General features: G+C 45.9%; 1 protein-coding gene across 1 annotated transcript in view; it reads left to right on the forward strand.

The window, feature by feature from the left end:
* Positions 1-1,396: 1,396 nt before the first annotated feature.
* The window catches only part of col11a1a (collagen, type XI, alpha 1a), a gene marked incomplete at its 5' end in the record, with an annotated part of 81,019 nt that continues 59,680 nt past the window's right edge, over positions 1,397-22,735 (forward strand). Inside the window, 5 exons of the mRNA XM_080855415.1 lie at positions 1,397-1,511; positions 7,897-8,061; positions 9,063-9,276; positions 12,009-12,171; positions 22,250-22,375. Of these exons, the coding sequence (XP_080711541.1) occupies positions 1,397-1,511; positions 7,897-8,061; positions 9,063-9,276; positions 12,009-12,171; positions 22,250-22,375 (783 nt within the window). The remainder of the gene's footprint in view (positions 1,512-7,896; positions 8,062-9,062; positions 9,277-12,008; positions 12,172-22,249; positions 22,376-22,735) is intronic.

Raw genomic sequence — 22,735 nt, forward strand, 5'->3', positions numbered from 1 at the left:
TTGTTTCAGCCTTCTTGAGTTACTGCACTCTGACATCCAATAATCATACCGACCGTCTTGTGTCACTGACAGTTTCGTTCTGTAGTCTTTGAAGTGTTCTCCTCTTTAACAGCTGTGTGTTTGGATCGTGTTCCATCACACTTGTAAGTGGCCGTGTAAACTGGTGTCTGCCAGGTGAGTTTATGTAAATGAACGACACTAACATCCAGCGCCAGGTTTTATCAAGTGTTCAGACAAACTGCTGCATGAAGCCAAAACAGGCTGCCTGCAACTGTTTTTTTTGGGAGGGGGGGGGGGGGGGGGGGGGGGCTTGTTTCTTAACCAATGATGCCCTAAAGCTCTCTCACATTGACAGCTGAACCTCCACATGCTCTATCTCCAACATCATGAGATGGGGAATGATTTCAGGTAAGAGGTCTCCTTAAGAAATGCCAGGGCAGATAGCTTCCTGGATAACTCATAATCACCATCCTTCTTGATTTACCACCAATAACGTTAAAAGGGCTGCATTGTGGTATAGAAGAGTTTTGGGCACGGGAAACGTTTTTTCCCCAAATACAGGAAATCTTGGGAAAGTGTGGTGACACAATATGATGAGTTGTTCTAAAACGAAAGAACTGGTGCTCGAGGATAAAGACTGGAAAAAGAAAAAATGCAGCTAAATGCAGTTTGATCAACAGACTACTAAATAAAGAGTCCTTTGTTTGATTTCACTCTGCTTTGTACGAAGTGCAAACGCCCAGGGAAAAGTTGCGTTTAAGGTGCGAATCGAGTTCAGGTATCCGCCAAGTGTCCGGCGTTCTCCGACAACTTGCACAGAGCGTTTCATTGTGGTACAAAAAACAAGGGGGTACCTAGGTGACCCAAGCGTCGGTATGTGGGACAATGCGGAGCGTTCATTCCGCCGATTGACAAACATTGTGGATTGCTTAAATGCCTATTCGGTCTCTCACTGTCATGTCACTCGTCTCATTCCCAGGGCACTTCAAGAAAATCGACGCCGGTTTGCAGGGGGACGCGCAGGGAACACTCTGTAAAACTGATGGGAGGATCCCAACACAAATTTCAAGCCCCGTGATTTGCTAATCGGGATTTTTCCCTTGTCATTTTCCTGTAGTCGTGGGTCTGGTTTGTGGTGCTTGCCCAGCCCCTTGACGGTGTGACTCCTTGGGTATCGAATGCTCAGTGCATTTTGATTAAAGCCCAAATACCTTCAGTCTGAAGGCTGGGCTCAGGAAAGGAAGATCGGAGGGGCCTGGACTGGCAGTGCGAAGCAACAAAATACCCCTCACTTATGGCTGTGTAGAACTCATCGTTACGTTTGGGATTGTGGAAGGGACATCATTTAAAATAACTTGAGGTCGCCCAGTTTTGTTCACATTTGTGGGCGCCGATCATGGAGATGCAAAGGTGGTCCACAAGGTGGAAAACGAAAAGTTGGCTTATGGATTCCCCTGTAACAGCATTCATCACTTTAACACTGCTTCTGCAGGCTGCAACTGTCAGAGCAGGTAAGAAAAGATCAGGTTTACAAAGTTTTTGTGAAACAAATGTGCAGGGACCGTCAGCCAGATGGAAGGCACAGTGGTTGGTTGCTGTTCCGTCATGTTGACGGATACGTGACTGATTTTGGCAACATTTGTATGAGTAACTTTTGCAGCAAGGGATCACTCGCTCGCAAATGCGAATGACCTCCCGACATTATACAGCTGTCCGTTAAGAGATGAATTGAACAGTCTGTGGAATCCCCCAAAGTAAAAAAGCCACAACAGATTGTATAGCAATCTTATAAATTCACTCTGATTTCTAACAAGCAGCAGATGGCATACCAAAACTAAGGTTATGTCTAACCACACCGATCACAAACATTATCAATCTGGCAACGCGTTTAATCGTTGCCAGGGATATTGAAGTTTTGGTTCACATATGAAACACAGTTAATAATGACTAAGCATTGGCTAGCATGCTTTACGCATGACTGAGTTTGTACACTGAGGATTACTATGGTTTACTTTGAACTTAATTTATTGTATAAGGATAGACTATCCATGCCCCCTGAGTTGCACTCCGCAGTCGTGAGGGAACCTTAAAAGAATGTGTCTAATAGGTCATACAGAGACAGCTTTTAAGATTTATGCTGTAAAAAGCTCTTTGTTTGAACTGGTGGTCCGTTAGGTGTATGTGGACACGGCTAGCAGGGTGGAATTCCGCAGGGTTTTAGATTGCCCCCTCAGAGTTGGGTAAAGAATTCTGCAGCATTTGAGAAGTGGCCTGAGTGGTTAATTCATGACCTGGGGGAACGAAATATTTAGATTAATTCAATTCAGGGTACCGGACAAAACGATGCTATGTTAACTTATGTAGCAAATCTTATCATTGTCAAGCTATTTCTGACATTATTGTGTAAAATGTCTTCATGGATTTATTAATTTTATTTTTTTGCTTCTGTGTGACGCAAACCTTGGAATTTTGACTGATTGTGCAATCGTTGATTACATTTCATGAGCAACAAGTTTTATGACTAATTGTGTGCATTTGAAGCCTTTGTTGGTCGAATATGTTGTATTGTATCGTTTTATGTTGAATGTAAACGAATTCAAAAGCTTGTTTTAGTGACTCTCCAAACCATTTTTTTTTACGTTAACTTGGATAGAGTTCTGCCAAAGACAATTATTGACTGACAAAGAAAATCAAACTATGGCATAAATTGGTTTAATAACACAACATGCCTGGCTATAACTGCCAAAGAAGATTTTTTTTCTCTCCCATTTTCATGACCGATTGCCATTCTCTTTCAAGCTGCTGGTTTTAACAGTTTCTGGTGCCTGTAAAAGTCACCAGAGCCTACAGCGCCCCGCTCGGTCCGTAAATAGTGCGCCCCTGGTCTGCGGGTGGACAGCATCGCCATCCAACACAGGCACCCTATCTCCATACTGCCCTAGTCCACACTGAAGCCCAAGAGGGTGCTTGTGTAATTCTGGGGTCTTTTTTTCTCCCCCCCGTGGATCTCTCTACAAGTCTGCGTTGTTTCCTTCAGTGGCTTTCCTCGATTCACTGGTGGGAATGTTTCCACTCTAAGTACTGTGCTCTTATTTGATGATGGTCTTTGTTGCTTATCCCTATTATTTTAGTGTCTTCAAAGGGTAGGCCAGCATATGGGGCCTCCTCTGGTCTGGCAACAGTGGCTGAGTCACAGAGTTTAAGGACAAGACTCACAAAATGAAACATAAAGCTTTTTTTTTTTTTTTTTTTTTTACATTTTTCACTTCTCAAATATCAGTATGTAGTTGATTTTTATCAGACATGAAGGGATGTTATAATAGGCCCAACAAAGCAACTGTTCTTACAAATGTGCATCAGGGTATTCACTTAAATGTGTAGTTCTCAAGACAAGATCATTTAAAACAAATCTAGCAGCATATGTTTTACATTGAAACCTAAGGCCTCTATGTATATAGCTTTCTTTCTCAGTCATATATCAATGTGTCCTTCACAAAAAGGTGATAACATTTTGGCTTTACTGTAGTCTATATGCTTTTTTGGAAGGGGGCTTTATAGCACATGAAGGCATTTTTTGCCGGCTGTCCCATTGAGCCTGCAGTGTACAGACACGTTCCTACAGCCCCTGGGGCTTAGACTCCACTGATGCGCATTCCTTTAAACAATGCTCGCATTTCACAAATCTCAGGCTATTTTTCGGCTAGCAAGGCTCGGCCAGCCAGGTTCTAAAATAGAGATTTGTTGTACTTTTTCGTTTTGTCCCTTTTCTACTATTTTGTCCCTTCTTTGTGGCTTTCAGCCACATTGGCCAACTAGACAACATGTGTTTGTTTGTAAATTATAGAGCGTATGCTTTCTTGGCAGTCGCCCTGGATCTCTCCCTCCATTTTCCAATATGGACCTACCATAATTACACGATGTATACGCATGTAAGGCCTTGTAATAGTAGCATATATGGACAGCCAAGCTCGCCATGAACTAAAGAAATACAGTTGTGTGTCTTGGCTCTTTTTTAAGAGTCTTGGAAAAGAGAAAAAAAAAAAGAATAAAAATAGTGGACTTAAATTGCACACATGAACATTTTCCCCTGTGAAGTTTCCAGAGTGGGACTGGTATAAAGCAGGTCTGTTCAAGCTGGAGGTCAGAGAACTGAGAGGCTTTGAGGGTTAGGGTGTGCGAAAAAAGAGAGAGTGAGAGTGAGGAAGAGTGTGAGCCTGCATGAGAGAGAGAGAGAGAGGGGAGAGAGAGGGGGGGGGGGGTTCTGACTGAATACATTATTAGAGTCTAAGGGAGCTGCAGGTGAAAAGGTAGCCTCTTCACCTAGCTGATCTCAGCTTTTACAAAAAAGTGATTGAGAGCCTGACAGGAGCTGACCAGAAGCAGCCCTTCCTGTGCGCTTCCACAGCTGTGAGCTTCTCCTGGAGACGATAGCACACACACACACAAAAAAGGACAGAAAAAAGAAACATCTGGGAAGAAAAATGTCTGTCCCTGGCCCCCCGTCAGTGGTCACACAAGTCGGAGCGTGTAGCGGCCTCTGCGACGACATCTCGTCTCTTTAATGTTGCCGTGATGTTCCCGCCTGTGAACATGACAGGCGTTAAATCAGAGCACATCTCCTGACGAAATGGATTAATGTGAAACGTGACACCAACACCAACTTCCCGCCCCATCCACCACATCCTTATCGATTTGCATCTTTATTGAGGCGGAGGGGTGGGGGGTGTAGCCAAGCATGATCTCATAGATATGCTGATTTTTCCCTCCCGAAAAAAGTTCCACCCCTCCGCTCCAAGCAACCCCACCCTACCCCACCCCGCCCTGCCCAGGCCCATACGGCTGAAAGACTGAGCCCGACCAGTGTCTGTTTGAACAGCAGCCAGGGCCAAGTCACACTAGTCCTTTAGATGCACTCTCTTAAAGACCGCACACACTCATTTGGCCCTTTTAATGGATTTAGAGGGGGGAAGTGAGAGGAGGGTGGTGCTCTTGTTTTTTTTTGCACCTCCTTGACAAGGTCATCCCCTGGCTTGAGAGCCACATCTGGAACGGATGAGGGCCTGAGATACAGTGGCCTCTCAGATCCTGGCGTCAGGTTCAGCAGCCCAGTGGCCATGGAACCTCTCACAATATACAAAGAGCAAGTGGTTGGAGGTGGTGCCCCTGTATAAAAGACTACTATTTTTCTCTGTCTGTGTTATTTTTTCTACTTTCTATTATTCTCTCTTCCTCTCTCTGTGTTATTTTTTCTATTTTCTATTATTCTCTCTTCCTCTCTCTTTCTCTCTCTCTCTCTCTCTTTCTCTCTCTCTCTCTCTCTCTCTTCAACCACTCTCTCTGTCTCAGGGTGTTATACCTGCTACTCCCACAGAATGGGGTTAAGGGTGATCGCTAGCTCAATGGCCACTTGTAGCTGTTCACCACAAAGAGGATTCCTTTCGTGGACAGAAGAATAGGCGCAGCGGACCCCTGCTTTTCAGACGTCTGAATGGGCTGTGAGTTGCCATTGGATGGGTTTTGAGACCCCCTTACCAAGTTTCAGTCTTTTAGCTAAAGGGGCTGGCTGGCAAGAGTGTCGGTGTTTTACAGTTAGGCCTGGTATTTTCTTTCCTGTCCTTCTTTCTCTCCCTTTCTTTCCCCCTCCCTCCTTTTCCTACGTGTGGTATATGTTTAAAAGCCCTTCCTGTTCTCCTTCTCTTCCTGAGACACATGTGGTCTGTCCCTGGTGGGCAACTGGAGGAGATTCTGTAGGAGTTGCAGATGTCAGGGTTGGGGGGGCCTGGCGCCTCTAATGCGTTCATCATGCGCACCAGAGAAATACAGAGAGAGAGGGAGAGAGAGAGAGAGTGAGAGAGGGAGAGAGAGAGGGAGAGAAGACAAGGGAGAGAGAGAAAGAGGGAGAGAGAGAGATAGAGAGGAGAAGGGAGAGAAGGAGGGAGAGGGAATGAGAAGGGTAGAGAAAGTTAAGAATGGAGATGGAGAGGGGTGAGGGGTGAATGAAGGATGAAAACAGAGACTAAAATAAGGGGAGGATAGGAGAGAGAGAGAGAGAGAGAGAGAGAGAGAGGGAGATGTATGTGATGGAGAAAGAGAGGGGGAAGGGGGTAAGTAAGGAAGGGAGGGTGATTCAATGGGGTAAGGTAAGGGGGAGAGGCAGAGAGAGAAAGAAATTGTGTGGTGGATGGTGAGACAGATGGGTGAAAATGGACAGATCAGCACTTCCCCTCAGCCCCTCACTCCCCTCAGGGCTCTATGACTCAACGGGAACTGAAAATCAAATCCAGACGCAGGGAGCATCTCCAATCCCCAGTCACTAGAGAATTCAAACAGAGCATCACATAGAACACAGTGTTGGACGCGGAGAATGTGGCATATAGAAGTCAGCACAGTTTAGTTTGAAGAACCGCCCCCCCCCCCCCCCCCCCCCGCCTCAGCTCGGCTCAGTTTTCAGAAAAAGGCCTTGTGTACCAAAGAAGCACTAGAAAATAGAAATAGATTAATGTTGAACTAGAGCATACTTTGTCCTCAAGCTCGACTGACCATAATGAAACGGCTTGTTATAGTTTGCTTATCCCTGGCAAAAACTGGAATGCCCGCCAAAGTGTGCTGAGAAGGAAATCAAACCTTTTTTTTTTCCCCTCTCCAGATCCACACATACAGAGCATAGTGGATGAAAAATTGGAACTGTGTAGCCCCCGGTGCCAATCTAAACAGTTATCTTAGGAGAGTAAACCCTTTCAGAGGATCCGGGTCGGGAATCCTGGTTCTCTCCCTACGAAAACACATTGGGGTTGCGGTGGTGTGTAATTCAGTGGTGTGTAATGCATCAATAGTCTCACGAGCGGCATTTGGTTCTGAACCTTTTCCCGGGGGTTCATCAAAAGTCCCCTAAGATGTGAAGCTCTGTGGTTGCATTCACAGGAACGTTCCAGGTTCTCTCCCCGGCCCCTTTCGTTACACCCATAAGCAGCACTGTTGATGAGGGGACTGAGAAGTCTGAGATGTTGTTTTGATAACCCCCACATTTTACGTTCTCATGGGCCCTCCACAGGAGGTAGGGCCCGGACTGTGGGATCAGACAGAGGGTCCTTTATGCGAGGTGAATCAGGTTGTGGTACGCTCAAAAAAACTAAAGTGGCTCGGTGACCCTTATCAGAGTAAAGCTATCCATATGGTGGCTACAGGACTAGTCAGCTGTGGGCTGCTCTGTTTGTTATGCTGCTCATTTCTGGCTAAGATGGAGATATTTCCTGTCATGTGAGAAGGCAGACATACTTCAAAAAGCTGCTACCCAGACCAGGCATTTCTCAGACAGGAGTACAGCTGCAAGAAACGGATCATGTTTCTCATGTGGTAATTACAGAAGTAGAGAATATGTAGCAGTTAAATAAGTCATCATGTAGGCTAATGGACAAGGTGGAGTTTGTTAGTAGAAAGCATAAGTGTTGACCTTTTAAGGTTTTACGTATTTGAGAAAGTAATATGATTGTGGTATGTTGCGGTCTTAAAGGCAAACTACCTGCCCCGTCTTTGGGATTGGTTTATGTGAAACGAACGTGATACTTTAACCAGAATACGTCTGTCTAGGAAATTGATGTGAAAACATGTCACAGTCTGGAATATAGTTCACCTTGTTACATGCAATTTTCTCACAAGTGTCCTCGTTATGTTGGCAGGGTGGTGGTGGATCACATTTCCCACCCTTCGTTTGTAATCACCTTGGCATCTTCAGAGTGTTTTCTTTGTGGTCATGATTTTTCCAAATCTATGTAATACATAAGTCTCTCAGACATGTTCTATCCAGCCTCTAAAAATAAACTCACCGGCACTGAATTAAAAGCACACCGTACCTGTTTTCTCTCTCCACCCCCACCCACCCCCACCCCCTGTCTACAGCTGAACCAGTGGACGTGCTAAAGCTATTAGATTTTGAAAATGCCCCCGAAGGAGTAAGGAAAACATCAGGACTTTGCGCAAACCGACGAGCCTCGCAGCCAGACACAGCCTACAGAGTTGGGAAACAGGCCCAGATCAGCGCCCCAACCAAGCAGCTCTTCCCAGGTAAGTGGAATCCCGGTCCTTCGCCTCACTTCCTCCCTGTGGTTCGGCTGCACTTTAAATGTGGGCCTTTGTTAGCGTTGCCAAGGCTTTTGACAACAGATGCCATCCCTGATTGTACAGTGCCGTGTTTCACCCAAGCAGGCCATTGTGCCTCTGCAAGCGAGCTTGGCAGTAATGTCCCAAACTGCAATTCAGTTCGGGGGCAAAGTGACTAGGCTGTGACATTTTTGAAGGAAGAGGAAAGCCATGACTAAGTGACATCTAACTGTTCAGAGGTCACAAAGTGTCCAAACAGCTGTTTTCAGATTCAGTAGTATACAGAGTATCAGCTCATAAAAAAGTCAAAGCTTGAAAAAGTCGAGTTGAAATGATTACTTTCATTAGTGGCTTGAAAATGAAAAAGCCCTTAGGTGCAAATAAAGTTTTATGCTTTTGGCCTTATGCACGGGAAATGTTCCATTGTTTTATGGGTCCAGAGAAGTTGAAGCTTTTTAATATTGTGTGAAATGGCTGTCTTTCTTTTTGTCAGTGTTTGTTTCGCAGTGATTTCCACTCAGGTTTATTTTTTCATGATTTATTTTATTGAAGCTTACCAGGAGATTAGAGAAGTCTCCCCTAGGCCTAGGAATTACAGTTACAAATAAATTGGTATCCTCTGGATCACGTAAAACAAACAAAATCTTGTTTAAAAAAAAGTGCATCGATGTTCCTCCAGTTTGGATTAAGAACAAAGGGAAACAATGGAAGACATTGAGAGTGTGGAATGTAAGGAAACCTTGACATTTCATAACATGAGCAGGACCATTTTTGGTCTGTATGCTTTTTTTTCATGGAATAATGGGAATAACATGGAAGATATGGTAGGTATACAGGTATACATACACAGAGGGAAATCATGTGATAGTAAGTATAAGTACAGGAAAGTGGTGAGAGTAGTAAAGGACTTTGTCACCCCTCCCCTGTCCAAGTTGTTAACCTGGTTCTGTCTGACTGGCCCCCAGGCGGCGTGTTCCCCGAGGACTTCTCCATCCTCACCACCGTCAAGGCCAAGGCTGGGCTCCAGTCTTTCCTCTTGTCCATCTACAGCGAGCAGGGCATCCAGCAGCTGGGCGTGGAGCTGGGTCGCTCTCCCCTCTTCCTGTACGAGGATCAGAATGGCAAGCCTGCCCCAGAAGATTACCCCATCTTCCGCACGCTGAACTTGGCCGACGGAAAGTAAGTGTGGCGTGACGGCCGGCCGAGACGAGACAGGTCGGTGGAGGAGCTAGGGGAGGCCAGACCGACAGGCACAAGGGAAAGCGTGAGGGGACTAAGTCTGCTTTGTGTTGCTCAGCTAGCCGAGACTGCTCCCATTCAGGGTCATCTGGTGTGCCCCCATCTTCGTTGGTGGTGCCTCCTGTTGCCATGACAAATCAGAGTCTCCCTGTCTTTCTTTCTCCCTCTCTCTCTCTCTCTCTCTCTCTCTCTCTCTCTCTCTCACTCTCTCTCTCTCTCTCTCTCTCACTCTCTGTCTTTTCCTCCCCCTTTACTTCTTGCATCTCTCATCTTCCTCTGGTTTTTTTTAAAGATATTTACGGTTAAGGTTTTAAGGTGTGTAAGGTTATGAAGCATACATAGATCAAAAAGCATAGTAATGTGCAGTAGGAAGGAATGCTGTTCCAAAACAGGTGCTGGTTGAGTGATTAGCTCCTACCCTTATGGCCTGTGACAGGGAACGAGCCTTTCTCTTATTGGGGATCGGTGGGGGGTAGATGTGATGTTGCAAGAGACATAGGATTAGTGAAATGCAATGGAGACTGCAACTTCTCTGACCGGGAAAGTGTAATATTGGCTGGCCCTATCCCCACCCCCAAACATTAACATCATGGATTACCTCATCCAATCAGATTGGCCCTTCAGAGGCTTCTATCAAGGCAGTAGATTCACGGTAATCCTACAGTACTGGGAAGACCCAGGAATTCTGTCGCTGAGCTGTGGTAAGCCACTATGACTCTGTGACAGGGAAAAACTTCCTATGACCTTGAGGACATTTATTTTTCTAATCTTTTTATCATTTGTGCTCTGGTGCTGTACTTAGGATCCTAAACTCTTGCCTTAAAGTTCAGACTCTCATTCTGTTTGCTTGTTCGTCCAAGAACAGCCATAAGCCAAACAGTCCAATAGGCTGAACATAAAAACTATTTGGTGTAGGCAACATTTTTTAATTGGCTTCCAAACTATTTGTATACATATGTGTGTCAAAGCACGTTTGGATTCTTCAGAGGGTCTGGAAATACATTTATGAAACTAAGATCTGTGTGAGGATTTACAATAACTTAAGGCCTGAATAATGATTATATTGTTTAATATGATACACAATATAGAAATAAAAGCACCTACCACCTAGATTCTGGTTTGGTGACCCGCTGTCTTAAAAAGCCATGTTCTCTGTGGAGGATTTTAGCGCTTATGTGGGTGTTTCAGAGCCAGAGCCAGAGCTGGGGGGCCAAATCCTCCCCGTCTAAACCCACCCTCCACCCAGACCTCCTCTGTGGAGCACCGCAGCACGGAGGCAAATGAATGTCGTCTAATCACCAGTTTTAGGACAGAATAGTTTTGTGAGAGTCATAGAAAGATGATGAAAGCATCCAGTTTTTTTTATCTATAGTCTTAATTTTCATTGTCTTTGGGTGGGGGAAAAAATGAGTTGTTGCCTGTGATGTGATTGGCTTGTTTACCGAGAAGAGACGTCTGCATCTTTTTTGTTTTGTGTTTGGGTTATAGAAATGCGATTACGCCACAAAGACGCAAATGTGCTCTCAATTAAGCAGCCATGTGTTCACAATGGAACACATGTATAGTGAGCAACATCAATATTTTATCAGAACAAAAGGGCTCTGGCATAATGAGACTGTGTGTTGAGTGGAGAGAAAAATGCAGGATTGCATTGGTTTAAGTGGATAATGCTTCAGCTATTTATCATTTGTGTTTATTTCAATGGCTGTGAATTATTGCAGGGAGATAGCCGATCCATGATGATAGATAGCTTCATTGTTTTGAATTTGGGAGCCTGTTGGCTGGTTCATTTGGTTTATGCTTTGCCATTACTTTAATTAAGCCAGACAATGTAGTTATCCCTAAACTGTACCAAGTGACCCCTAATATCATAATCTCTAATGTTATCCAACCAGCTACAAATTACTCCTTTAATAGGCCTCCTATTGGAAAATATGAAAATCTTTAAAGGATCAGTCTATTAAAAGGTGATGTGTTTACACAATAATATACAGTATATGAGGACATGCTGTTTTGCAGTTTTTGCAGAGTTCTCACCCTAGATTTGTGTCCAGAGGGAATTTTGGAGGCATCTTAGCCAACTACCTAGCAAGAGGCCATGCCAAATGCCCCTCCCCCCCCCCCCCCCCTTCCATTTTCAGAACAGTGTTTTTACTGTACGCAAACGTTTGGCTGCCCCACCTCCCTTTTCCACACTTTCCACAATGTTCAACGTGTCCGTCATGCCGAGTAACCCAGAAGGAGGATTTAGTTTAGGGTTTAATGAGTTTAATCCCGTGTTAAACAAGGCCAGCGTTGGGGAAGAGGAGAGAGGGGAGGTGGGGGGGGGGGTGTGTGGAGGAAGTAGGTGGAGGAGGTGTGTGGGGGGTCGTTGATGTGGCCAAATATTAGGCTTGAATGTAATACCCCAAGCTAGGTGGCAAATTGTATTGGGTTTGGATTTGAAGGCTGGGGGCGGGGTGGTGTGGGGGTTGGGGGGGGTGGGGTGTGCGTACTTGAGGAGTTTCTCTCACGTTTGACACTGTTGAGCTGTTTAACCCTTTCCATGCCGCCCCACCAGCCTCGCTCTCATCTCTTCTCACGTTTGACCCTGTTGAGCTGTTTAACCCTTTCCCTGCCACCCCGCCAGCCTCGCTCTCATCTCTTCTCTCGTGTTTCCTCTCTCCTCCCAGGTGGCACCGCATTGCCATCAGTGTTGAGAAGAAGACTGTGACCATCATCGTCGACTGCAAGAAGAAGGTCACCAAAGCCCTGGGCAGGAGTGAGCGCGCTGTCGTCAACACCAACGGCATCACTGTCTTCGGAACCAGAATCCTGGACGAGGAAGTGTTCGAGGTAAGGCCCATGGCTCCCCCTGAATACTCGAAGCATTCTTTTGCGTTCGCTGGTATTGCCAGAAACGTGTTTTTATCCCTTGAGGTTCAGAGAAGTTATTATTTTGTCATCAAGCTTTCCATGTCAGTTCCGGGGTTCACTCTTGTGTTTCCCAGAGATTTCAGCCTCTCTTTGTCATTGTGCAATTATGGTGCTGAGCTATGAATCTGTGTGGAATTAGACTCTGTCAAGCAGTATTCTGGTTATTTTGGCATGTGCTTAACACTCATCAAGAAGGAATGGAGACTAGACCTCTTTTATGGGTGGAGGGATTAGAACAAAGGGGACTCAGTCTGAAAGCACCAAACTTCCAAGTTAATTTACAGTCGGAACAGTCTGAGGGACTCTATAGGCCGTTACATACTGTAGCAGTTACCTTTTTTTTTTAACTGCGAATAAACTGGCATGGGGCAGGAGTTTTATAGGCTCATAAATGAAACAAAAAGGGTCTGCGTTGAAAAACGAAGGCTCTGAGGCTGTGACGCAACACCAGTGCTTCATCATTCTAAATTGTCAGCAGAAACTTTCGCTGATTTTGGGTAATGCGGCTTCAATCAAGTGCAATTTTTGTCTCGCCACATCGACTTATGGGTCTTGTCAGCAACGAATGAAAACATTTTCTGAAACTTCACATTGGCATCCACAGGGGGAGAAGAAGACAGCTAAAAGAGCCGGGGAGGTTTACATTTGTTCTCCTGACATTTTAAACTTCTGTCAGGAAAAAAGTGTTTCATGGATGCATATCGGTCCCGCTATATTAAATGTTTGATTACATCTAGCACACAGTTGCAATAAAATGCACCATAGGAGAAGGGGACTACAGTATGTGAAGGGAAACTTAAGATGGCCTCCCTTCCACATCAGTGGCCCAGTACAGATGAGGGGCAGGGGGGGAGGCGTGTTTGTGAGAAGGGGGGCAGTGATTGGGTTACAGAGTTGAAAGAGGTGGATCTCCTGCCAAGAGAGGCTGGGATGGGACATTCTTGACTCCTGAGAAAAAGCTTCCAACTAGGAAGACTCCAGCATGTGCTTACCTGTTCAGCCTGATTATAAACATAACTTCATCCGACTACAATGTAAACACTAATAATGACTGTATCATAAAGTGTGATTTCCTCTACTCTTTTATGGCTTCTTTGCCAGTGGCTACGTTTCATTTGCAGTTGCATTAGTAGAATAACTGGTGGCTGTGAAATATAAGCAAGTTGATATTCTTTATGAGGATGGGCTCTATTTTCTCTTTGATGTAATACTAAGGAATGTCGGATAATGAAACCAGTGTGCTGATAGTTGGCTGTGGGATCAGAGCTACTACCTTCAGTATAATGCTACCTGGCTGATGGCTATCCTTTCAGCCCTCCGCATGTCCCATATGGGAATACCAGAGAGAGAAAGAAAGGCAGAATTTAGAAAAGGAGAAAGAGAAAGAAAGAGAGGGGGCGAATGAGAGAGATGGATGGTTTGAAGGTGAAGGTGAGTAAAAGAAGGCGAGATATTTCCGAGGTCAGTCAAGATAGCACAAGGCAGTCCTTGTATGGCTCCTGTTTGCTTAAAAAAAAAACCTGCTCTCCATCACTTCCTGTCATGAGGGCCTCTTTTCCCTTGTAATTAAAGTCACTTAAAGGTAGAGAAACCCCTCTTTTAAACAGGACTACCCCTCTTTTAAACAGGACTACATTTAGTCGGGATGCTTCAGGGATAAGAGGTATATGGACGGCACTTGATTATGGTGAAGAATTAGGAACTGCCCTGGTATTTCCATCAGATTGTTGCTGTTTGTTAGTGATTTTGTCAGCCCTGTTGTTTATAACAATGTAATAACACATCAGTCCTTGTTTTAACAATGGGAGCGACGTTTTGGACAGAGAAAAGCTGACTGTCAAAATATTTTGTCACAAAGCTCAAAAATGTGCTCTTGCGTTCCCGGTACCCCACGAACGCGTCTCGCCTCTGCCAGATTGAGAAAGAAAGAAAGTTATCGAGAAAGAAAGAAAAATAAATGACAATAAAAATAAATGGAGCTGACAGCGTAAACCGCGGATCTGTTTCCTATCAGTGAGAGCGAGATCATGGCACAGAGCTGACGTAGACCAGGTTCATGTTGGACCCGCTGGCAGGGGGATGGCGGGGATGGCAAGGACACCAGCGGCCCATTCCTGCTGATCACCAGAGAGGCTATAGGACGGGTTGGTGCCAAAGCTCATCTCCGACAGATGTAAGCGTGGTGATGATTATCAATTAGCACTCCTTCGGAACACATCTGTTCTGCATTCTGCATTAAGGGTGGAAAAAACTGCACAGTGCCATCAGAGTATACAGCAAGAGAAAGAGAAAGAGAGAGGAGAGAGAGAGAGAGAGAGAGAGAGAGAGAGAGAGAGAGAGAGAGAGAGAGAGAGAGAGAGAGAGAAGCACTTCAAACGCCTTGGGGTTTAATTAATGGTAATTGCTTGAAATTTTCACTCACGTCCTCATGTGTCGCTGCCAATAGCCGTTTCTTTCTATTTTCTGTGTGCTCAAGCATTACTATTATTCATCTGGTCTAAACTCATCAGCTTCGTGAGGGTCTCCTGCCTTCCTCCTCTGGGCTTGACAGAGTCAAATTCTTTTGCGTTAAATGTAATTGCGTTAAAGTCTTTTGTTCGGGTTGCCTGTGGCTGGCTTTGCACAGGTCTTACTGGGTGATGTGTGTGTTTGCTCTCTCTGCTCTGTGTGTGTGTCTGTGTGTGTGCCCTCTCTTCAGTTTACAGATGATCCCAAAGTGGGGGTGTGTGGGGCTTTAGGGGGAGGAATAGTACCAGGAGGTCCAAATGAGTTGGGATGTAAATAAAGACAGACAATGACTAATTGTCGTGTGTGACTGAAATACATCGGGTGTCAGGGTTGAAGGAAAGGCCATGTGGGCCTCAGGAGGGTCTGTTTGCCTGGCGAAAGAGAAAGTTTGTTTATGGGCGGGGGTGGAGTGGGGATATGCGACTCCCATTATTGTGTTGCGTGGGTTTGACTGACGGCTGACGTTGCCTCTCTTTTGCCTCAAAGCCATTTCTCACTGTGGTCGTGCAATCACCATGGTGACATAGTGTGTGACGGGCACCACAGCGAGGAGCAGTTACTCAGCTATTTGTTGGTGGCTTGGTTAAATGATCCCTTCTATGTTGTGTTTTTCTAGTATCTTTTTTCGTACCATGTTGAGCAGTCTATTTAGACATTTACTTTTAATGGTTGATTTTTTCCCCCCCAGATACCAGTCTCAGGTTTTTGAACCGCAGACAGAGCTTGTCAGGGGGGCTGCCAGATGTGAGCTTGAGTTGCATACCAAGGCAAGGAGTGGTTGCTAAGGTCGTCTTTGTAGTTCCATTACCCAATACTTTATACAGTTTTAAAAACATTCTTTGAGATTTGGATCTGTGTAGTTTAGGAAAAGTTCTTAGCTTTAACTTGTGTTCAAGAACTACAACAAAGGGTGTATTTTTACCACAGATCTTCTATCGTCCTGTAAGATTGATTGAGTTTTATTGATGAGACAACTAATCAAGTCTGTATTTTCATGAGAGCCAGCGTGCGAAAGCTGCCTTTGATTGAAGTGTGTATTTTTACCACAGATCTTCTAATGTCTTGTAAGATTAATTGAGTTTGTATTGATGAGACAACTAATCAAGTCAAAAACGCCATGGTAAGATGTCTAAAATGAGGCCCTATGGCATTTGTAACAGTGCGCTCAGTGTATAAGTTCAGAACAGGGGCTGAGTCTGTTCTCCCCGCGAGGCCACCGCAGAAGTGTACTCTGGGAAATGTGGAGGAAATACCTGGCCTAGCTTTGAGGAACCTCACTCCCTAATGTATTCTGCAGTCAGATGAATCACCTCTCTGTGATGTGTTGTTTTTAAAGCCTGCTCCGATTAACCACCCTTAAAATGACAACTTAGAGGATTTGAAATACAGAATTACACACTGTGTATGCGAGATAGATGAATAACACCCTGTGTGTGTGAGATAGATTCTTAGACAAAAGCTCATTTCAATTTGTGTTTCTTTGGTTCAGTTATGTATTCGTGCCATAGCTTTCCCCTCTTGGCAATTCATTTGTGGAACCACATGGTTCTGTAAAACAGAAAATGAACCCTTTATACTCTATATATGACATGTCTCCATGCCACAGCCTACTCCAACACCCAACATAGGCTTCTTCCTGGAAAAAAGTACTTGAGAGTGTGTCATTATTTTGTCGTTACTGTGATTCGTCTGTTGAATGCTAAGTAGTGCTGCGGCTGCTCAGTTGTCAACCTAGAGCGCGGTGTGGAGAAACTTTCTTTTGGAGGTGTAGAATCTGACGGTCCACAGATAGCGCCGGCGAGAGAGCCCTGGTGAAAGAAGAGCCTCTTTCACGGCTCCTCCGAGGTCTCCCCCCCCCCCCTTACCCGACTCTCCGTCGTCGCCCCTGCCCCCCCCCCCCCCCCCCCCCCCCCCGCTGCTGCTCCTTGCCCCGTGAGGCACACTATTCATCCTGGTTTGACACTACCTGTCGGACACGCAATTTTTTGCCATCTACTCCTTATATACAGGGTAGATAGTAAGGGAGTCTTTCTTGGGCTGTTATGAGTGCTCTTGGGCTGACCGTGTGGACTGGAGCCGGTGTAGACTGTGTGTGGAAGGCAAGAAGGGATGGATATAAAAGATTGTTTGTAAAGATTAAAGAAAAAAAAATGTTGATTAGACTTGATTTAAGGAGCTAACGGATATATCCAAGTGGTGTTTTCAAACGCAAAGCATTGTGGGGAGAGAAAGAAAAAAAACTGACACCCTCCCTGGGACTAGAAAGCAGACGTCTGCGGGGGCGCATCTGTCAGCATTTACAGTTATCCCAGTTCATGAGAGCCGGCCTGCGAAAGCTGCCTTTGATCGAAGTCTGGAGAGCCAGACCTCATCTGATGCCTAAGACACATCTGTGGCGCAGCTAAGAGTTTGAGTGATTTAGCCGAGTTAACCAGTTGGCTGTGTGTGCTGTGGGTGTATCTCCCGTAGGTAGGGGTGGGGAGGCGGGCCTAATGGGAGGGTGGGTGTGTCCTTGGAGTGACAGGCATGCGGCCCAGGGCAGGGGTACATCAAAGGTCAGCCCTCCCACTGTTCTGATTGGGGGGCAGCGGCTGTTGTCCCACGAGCCTCTCTGTAATTAGGCCCACTGAACATCTTAATGAACAAAGACAAAACAAGGAAGAGATTTGGCTCGTTTCTTAGAGGCAAGCCCTGAAACACCTCAATGACAGGGCTAGCTTTTCGCTTATTGTGCTATTTGGAGCATTCAGAGTGTATTCTTAAGTTGCATTTACCTTCTGTGTTGTAAAATAAGAAGTTTTTTTTTAGCAAGAATGAGCTGTAAGAGCCATCGAGGACACTGCACAAAGCCTCACAGTGGTGTTATTAGGCTCTCTATTGGCCTGCCAAAACCCGTTTCCTGTGGCTTCTTCCTGTGGTGCTTACACACTCTCTTTTTTACCTTTGAACTCTGACCTGTGTATTTTTACCTCTGTGAGTGCCGTGGTCATGCTGAGGTCACAGACAAGCTTAAATTATCTCTAGAAAACGAACATAAGAGCTTTGACGTCTCCATCTCAATGCAGCTTCTTTCTCATGCTCACTCTCTCTCTTTCTCTCTCCCTCTCTTGCTTTTTTCTCCATTTTCATTTTCATCCCTCTTTTTTTTCTGTGTTTGTTTTCACACACACACTCTCTCTACTTTCTTCTTCTTCAACCTATCCTGAAAAAATAAAGAGATAATCATAAGAACTGTTTCTGTTTCTGATCTCTACTCTGGATTCTCAGTTTTCCATCCGAGGTCCTGACCTTGAGGTGTGCTCTGTCTCTCTTTTCGCTGTTCGCTGTGCGACCCTGCCGCTTGACCTCTGCCCTCTGTGTCATTAAACTGTCCAGCGCAGTTACCTCTGTGAGTGGGCCAAAAGCGGCATGATGGCTTTTTAGCCCAAAGGTTTGTGTGTGTGTTAGTGTGTGTGTGTGTGTGTGTGTGTGTGTGTGTGTGTTTGTGTGTGTGTGTGTGTGTGTGTGTGTGTGTGAGTGTACGTGTGTGTGTGTGTGTGTGTGTGTGTGTGTGTGTGTGTGTGTGTGTGTGTGTGTGTGTGTGTGTTTGTGTGTGTGTGTGTGTAGATTATTAAAGCCTTGAAGGGGGCCAGGTGAGGCCAGCTGAAAGCTCTCACCTCCCCAGTCTTCAGAGCCAAGCCATGGGGGCTAATGCTACACAGGTGTGTGCCAAGAGCCAAACAGCCTTTTAGGAGCTCCAGCTGCTCCCAGCTATTTTGCTCTTTAACTACCCCTCTCTTTCTCTCTCTCTCTCTCTCTCTCTCTCTCTCTCGCTCTGTTTCTTTCTCTCTCTATAGTAACGCGACCTATTATCCCGCGGGCCACCAAAAAATCCGCTTAACAAATATGTTTTTATCAATATAAATATGGTTTAATGAATCAACCTTACATATTTCAGAAGTGACAGGTGTGTAGAACATGCACGAAGTCTTGTTTGACTCTCAGCAGGAACATTTCTTAACATATTTTCCGATTTGTTTTGTACTGTCGCGAAATGGCAACAAAGTTGGCGACGACCTATTATCCCGCATTGATGTAAAATGCCGTTGGGAATCAAGCTCAACAAGAAAAAGAATTTACACCGAACGTCGCGAAATCAAAATTCTACTATTTGTATCAGGCTGGTTTGTACACGCAGTATTACAACACTTTCTTATACACTTCAATACGCTGTATATGAGGCATTTTTGCTACAAAGCTAATTGAAATACCCTTTTTGGGCAGGGACTTAAGTTTTCCGAAATCTGCGATCCTGGATGACACCGAAATCAATATTAAGTAACGTGTACCAGCGCTTGCGGGATAATAGGTCGTGCGGGATAATAGGTCGGGCTACGATACTTCTCTTCTCCTCCCCCCTCTGTTTCTCTCTCTCGTTCTCCTCCCTGTCTGTTTCTATCCCTCCCTCTTCTTCTCTCTTTCTCTGAATCCTCCTATTCCTCTCTCTCACTCTCTGAACTCCTTCCTCTTGTCTCCCACCCCCCCACCCCCCCAACCATCATTCTTTCACGTCACCACCCTTCTATCTCCCATCTCCTCAAAGAGACAAACAAAACATAAACACGTCTGCTGACGACACATAACGTCACAGTAGAAGACAGAAGCAACATGTCTCCACGCACCTTCAGTCCTCCGTAACACTGGCCCTCCAGTGTCTGGAGTCACTGTGCCGTATGGAACGGACTGTTGTGGGAATACAACTAGCGGCTAATCACTCCGAACTTGGCAGCCGACTGGGCTGCAGCGCCCCAGTGTCTTTCACCGGCTGGTTGGCATGCATGCAATAGCTTTCCCCTATTGGCAATGAATTTGTGGAACCACATGGTTCTGTAAAACAGAAAACGAACCCTTTATACTCTATATATGACACGTCTCCATGCCACAGTTCAACGTCCTCTTCAGCGCCCCAGTGTGTCTTTGCCCCGGCTGGCTGGCATGCATGCCCTGGCCATCCCTCCCCTGCCGCAGTTGGGGGATCAGGCGCTCACAGGTGACCCATGAGGTAATACCCGTCAGCTCCAGTCAGGCCCGGGCTTGATCTGGCTGACTCTCCCCCTCAGACATTGGCACAGGCTTGCAGGGCACACAGACTGCTTCTTCTGGAGCCAGCTCTGGCTTTCATGGTCTGCTAGACGCGTGGTATACTGGCCACAGGTGATATTTTCAATTGTGGTTTAAGAATAATGTTGGTGCAGATTGTGGGTGATTTTTCCTAATGGTGTAGTTTCTTTTGGCTGTCAGTGGAGGTGGACCTTTGTTTCTCTTGTCGGGCTGTTTGCGAGAGAACGGGGAGTTTCCCTGCCTGGGCATAGAATATTTTTTCACAGAGGTAGTTAATAATATGTAGCTTTCAGCTAGCAGTCTGTTGCACACACACACACACACACACACACACACACACACTCATATAACACACATTTTTACATATAGGCACACAGACACGCTCATAGACCCAGGCAAGTTCGAGCCTGCTGATTTATACTCCCCTGGTGCCTTTGCCAAAACTCCTGCGCTGCAGTTGAAAACCCACCCTGTTTCTTAAAGTGTGTCGACCCTGTGTGTGTGTGTGTGTGTGCGTGTGTGTGTGTGTGTGTGTGTGTGTGTGTGTGTGTGTGTGTGTGTGTGTGTGTGTGTTTGTGTGTGTGTGTGTGTGTGTGTGTGTGTGTGTGTGTGTGTGTGTGTGTGTGTGTGTGTGTGTGTGTGTGTGTGTGTGTGTGTGTGTGTGCGTCGAGCAGCAATGGGAGCATACCTCTGACCAGTCAGCTCTCCTCTACCTCAGCCTCGGGCCTCTAGGCGTGACTCTGTGACCAGGTTGCCAGCACCTCTGCAGAACAATGCCCCACGAAAAAAAGTAAATAAAACTTTAAAGGGCTGTTCCTGGAGAAGCACTCTGTCCTAGAAGCCAAAAAAGTGGCCCACATTGAGTACTTAAGTGGAACCTTTGGCAGGAGTTGTGGTCCTTCAGTGCGCAGAAGGCGCTGTAAAACGTCAGGGTGCCGATCCTAGGAAAGGGATGACCGTGCCTGCCTTACATGCAACCAGTGATTGGGCTTGTGGTGTTTTTGGTGCACGGCTCTGCCAGACCAGAGGGGGAAACCGCAGTTCTTGTGCGCTCCCTCGCATCGAGCAGCTTGTGTGTTATTATGCTTTCTATTCTTACAGCTTCGGGGCGAGCCGGGGCGGGGCCGTATTTTGTTTTTAGGATGTGCGTGGCTTTTTGCTGCCGCTCGAGGGCCCCGGCCACCTAGTCGTGCTCCAGACTCTGCCGTTAGTGACTTACATTATCTGAGCCGTGCAAACATATCATACCAGTGCCACCGCACCGCGAGTTCCGTTCGAGGTTGCCCCCAAGTATCTTATAGTTCCTGGTCATCCTCCCATCCCATGGACGATAGCTGTGGGCTCAGTTCCTTCTTCAGTCCCAGCAAACGTCGGGGAGCATCTGATTGCTTCAAAATCTTCACTTTGAAATGCCCAGTTCTTCCCTTCGGTGTAGCCAAAGAGCTTAGAAATGTCCCCCAGATGTTCCAAATAATCAAGTGGTGTATGTGGCTCTTCCAACTGCAGAACTCTGTTGTTCTCAATTGGAAGATTTAGCAAAAGACCCTTCTTGTTACGATATAAATAAGTTCAGCATGTTGGCTACTCATATCAGATATTTTCCAGATATTCCCGATCATACCAGAGAGAACCGCATCTGCAGTGATACCATAGCTTGGCTGATCATTCACCTGAGTAGCCTGCGGGAGGCAATTTTCTCTGATTTTCCTGGACGCCAGCTGTCGTGGTTGGAAACATTTGTGTACTGGATTGTCTCAAGCTGATGGGATGTAGCCTGATATACTATGGGTGTGGATGTAGCCTGATATACTATGTCCTGTTCAATCTGTGGGAGAAATCCCATTTCTGCAGTGTTTCAGTGTATATATATATGTGTGTGTGTGTGTGTGTGTGTGTGTGTGTGTGTATGTGTGTGTGTGTGTGTGTGTGTGTGTGTGTGTGTGTGTGTGTGTGAGTGTGTGTGTGTGTGTGTGTGTGTGTGTCTGTGTGTGTGTGTGTGTGTGTGTGTGTGTGTGTGTGTGTGTGTGTGTGTTGGTGCGCGCACGCGCGTGTGTATGTGTGTGGTGTGTTTGCCTGAGCATGCTTATCATTGGGCATACTTTCAATAGCTTAATAATAAGTCTCTGAGAGATGTTATCAACTTGGGTCCTTGGCTCTGGCTACTGTAGCCTGGGTTGCTTCCTGTGATGTCTTTGATGATTAATATGACTAAGCATGCCTTTAATGGCTGTTCTCACAGGGCTCCTGTGTCTTAATACCCCACTTGAGAGTTTGCTACTCTGAATCAGCAGCACACTCATAAATGTCTTTCTCTCTCTCTCTCTCTTTTTTTGTCTCTCTCTCTCTTTCTCTCTGTCTCTCTCTGTCTATCTATCCCTTTCCTCCACAGGGTGATATCCAGCAGCTGTTGATCGTCGCTGATCCTAAGGCGGCCTATGACTACTGTGAACACTACAGCCCTGACTGTGACACACCCCATCGCGACACCCTGCAGGCCCAGCAGCCTGAGGATGAGGTCTGTCACACACACACACACACACACACACACAAAAACACACATACCATTAAAATCTGCTATGGGTCAGTAGACCTGGAAGCAGTCCTCCCTTAAGGGGTCACTATTTATTTTATTTAGCACAGGTCGAAAAAAATGCTGGTCATAAACAAACAGGTGGTTTTGAGGTTTAATAAGGCCCATGTGGCCTGTAGAGGATTAATGGGTTATTGTCGACGGTGCCCACGTGGTCTTCTTGTACCTCTGCCGTTAGTGTTTCCTCGAGGCGTTTTTTTTTCCGCTCCTGAACAGCTTGGATCGCAATGGAATTTCTTAACGTGCCATGACGTCTAGGTGCACTCCGCGAAAAAGTCTGGGATT

This window comes from Sprattus sprattus (assembly GCF_963457725.1).
Source record: "Sprattus sprattus genome assembly, chromosome: 17".
Classification (NCBI taxonomy): Eukaryota; Metazoa; Chordata; class Actinopteri; order Clupeiformes; family Clupeidae; genus Sprattus; species Sprattus sprattus.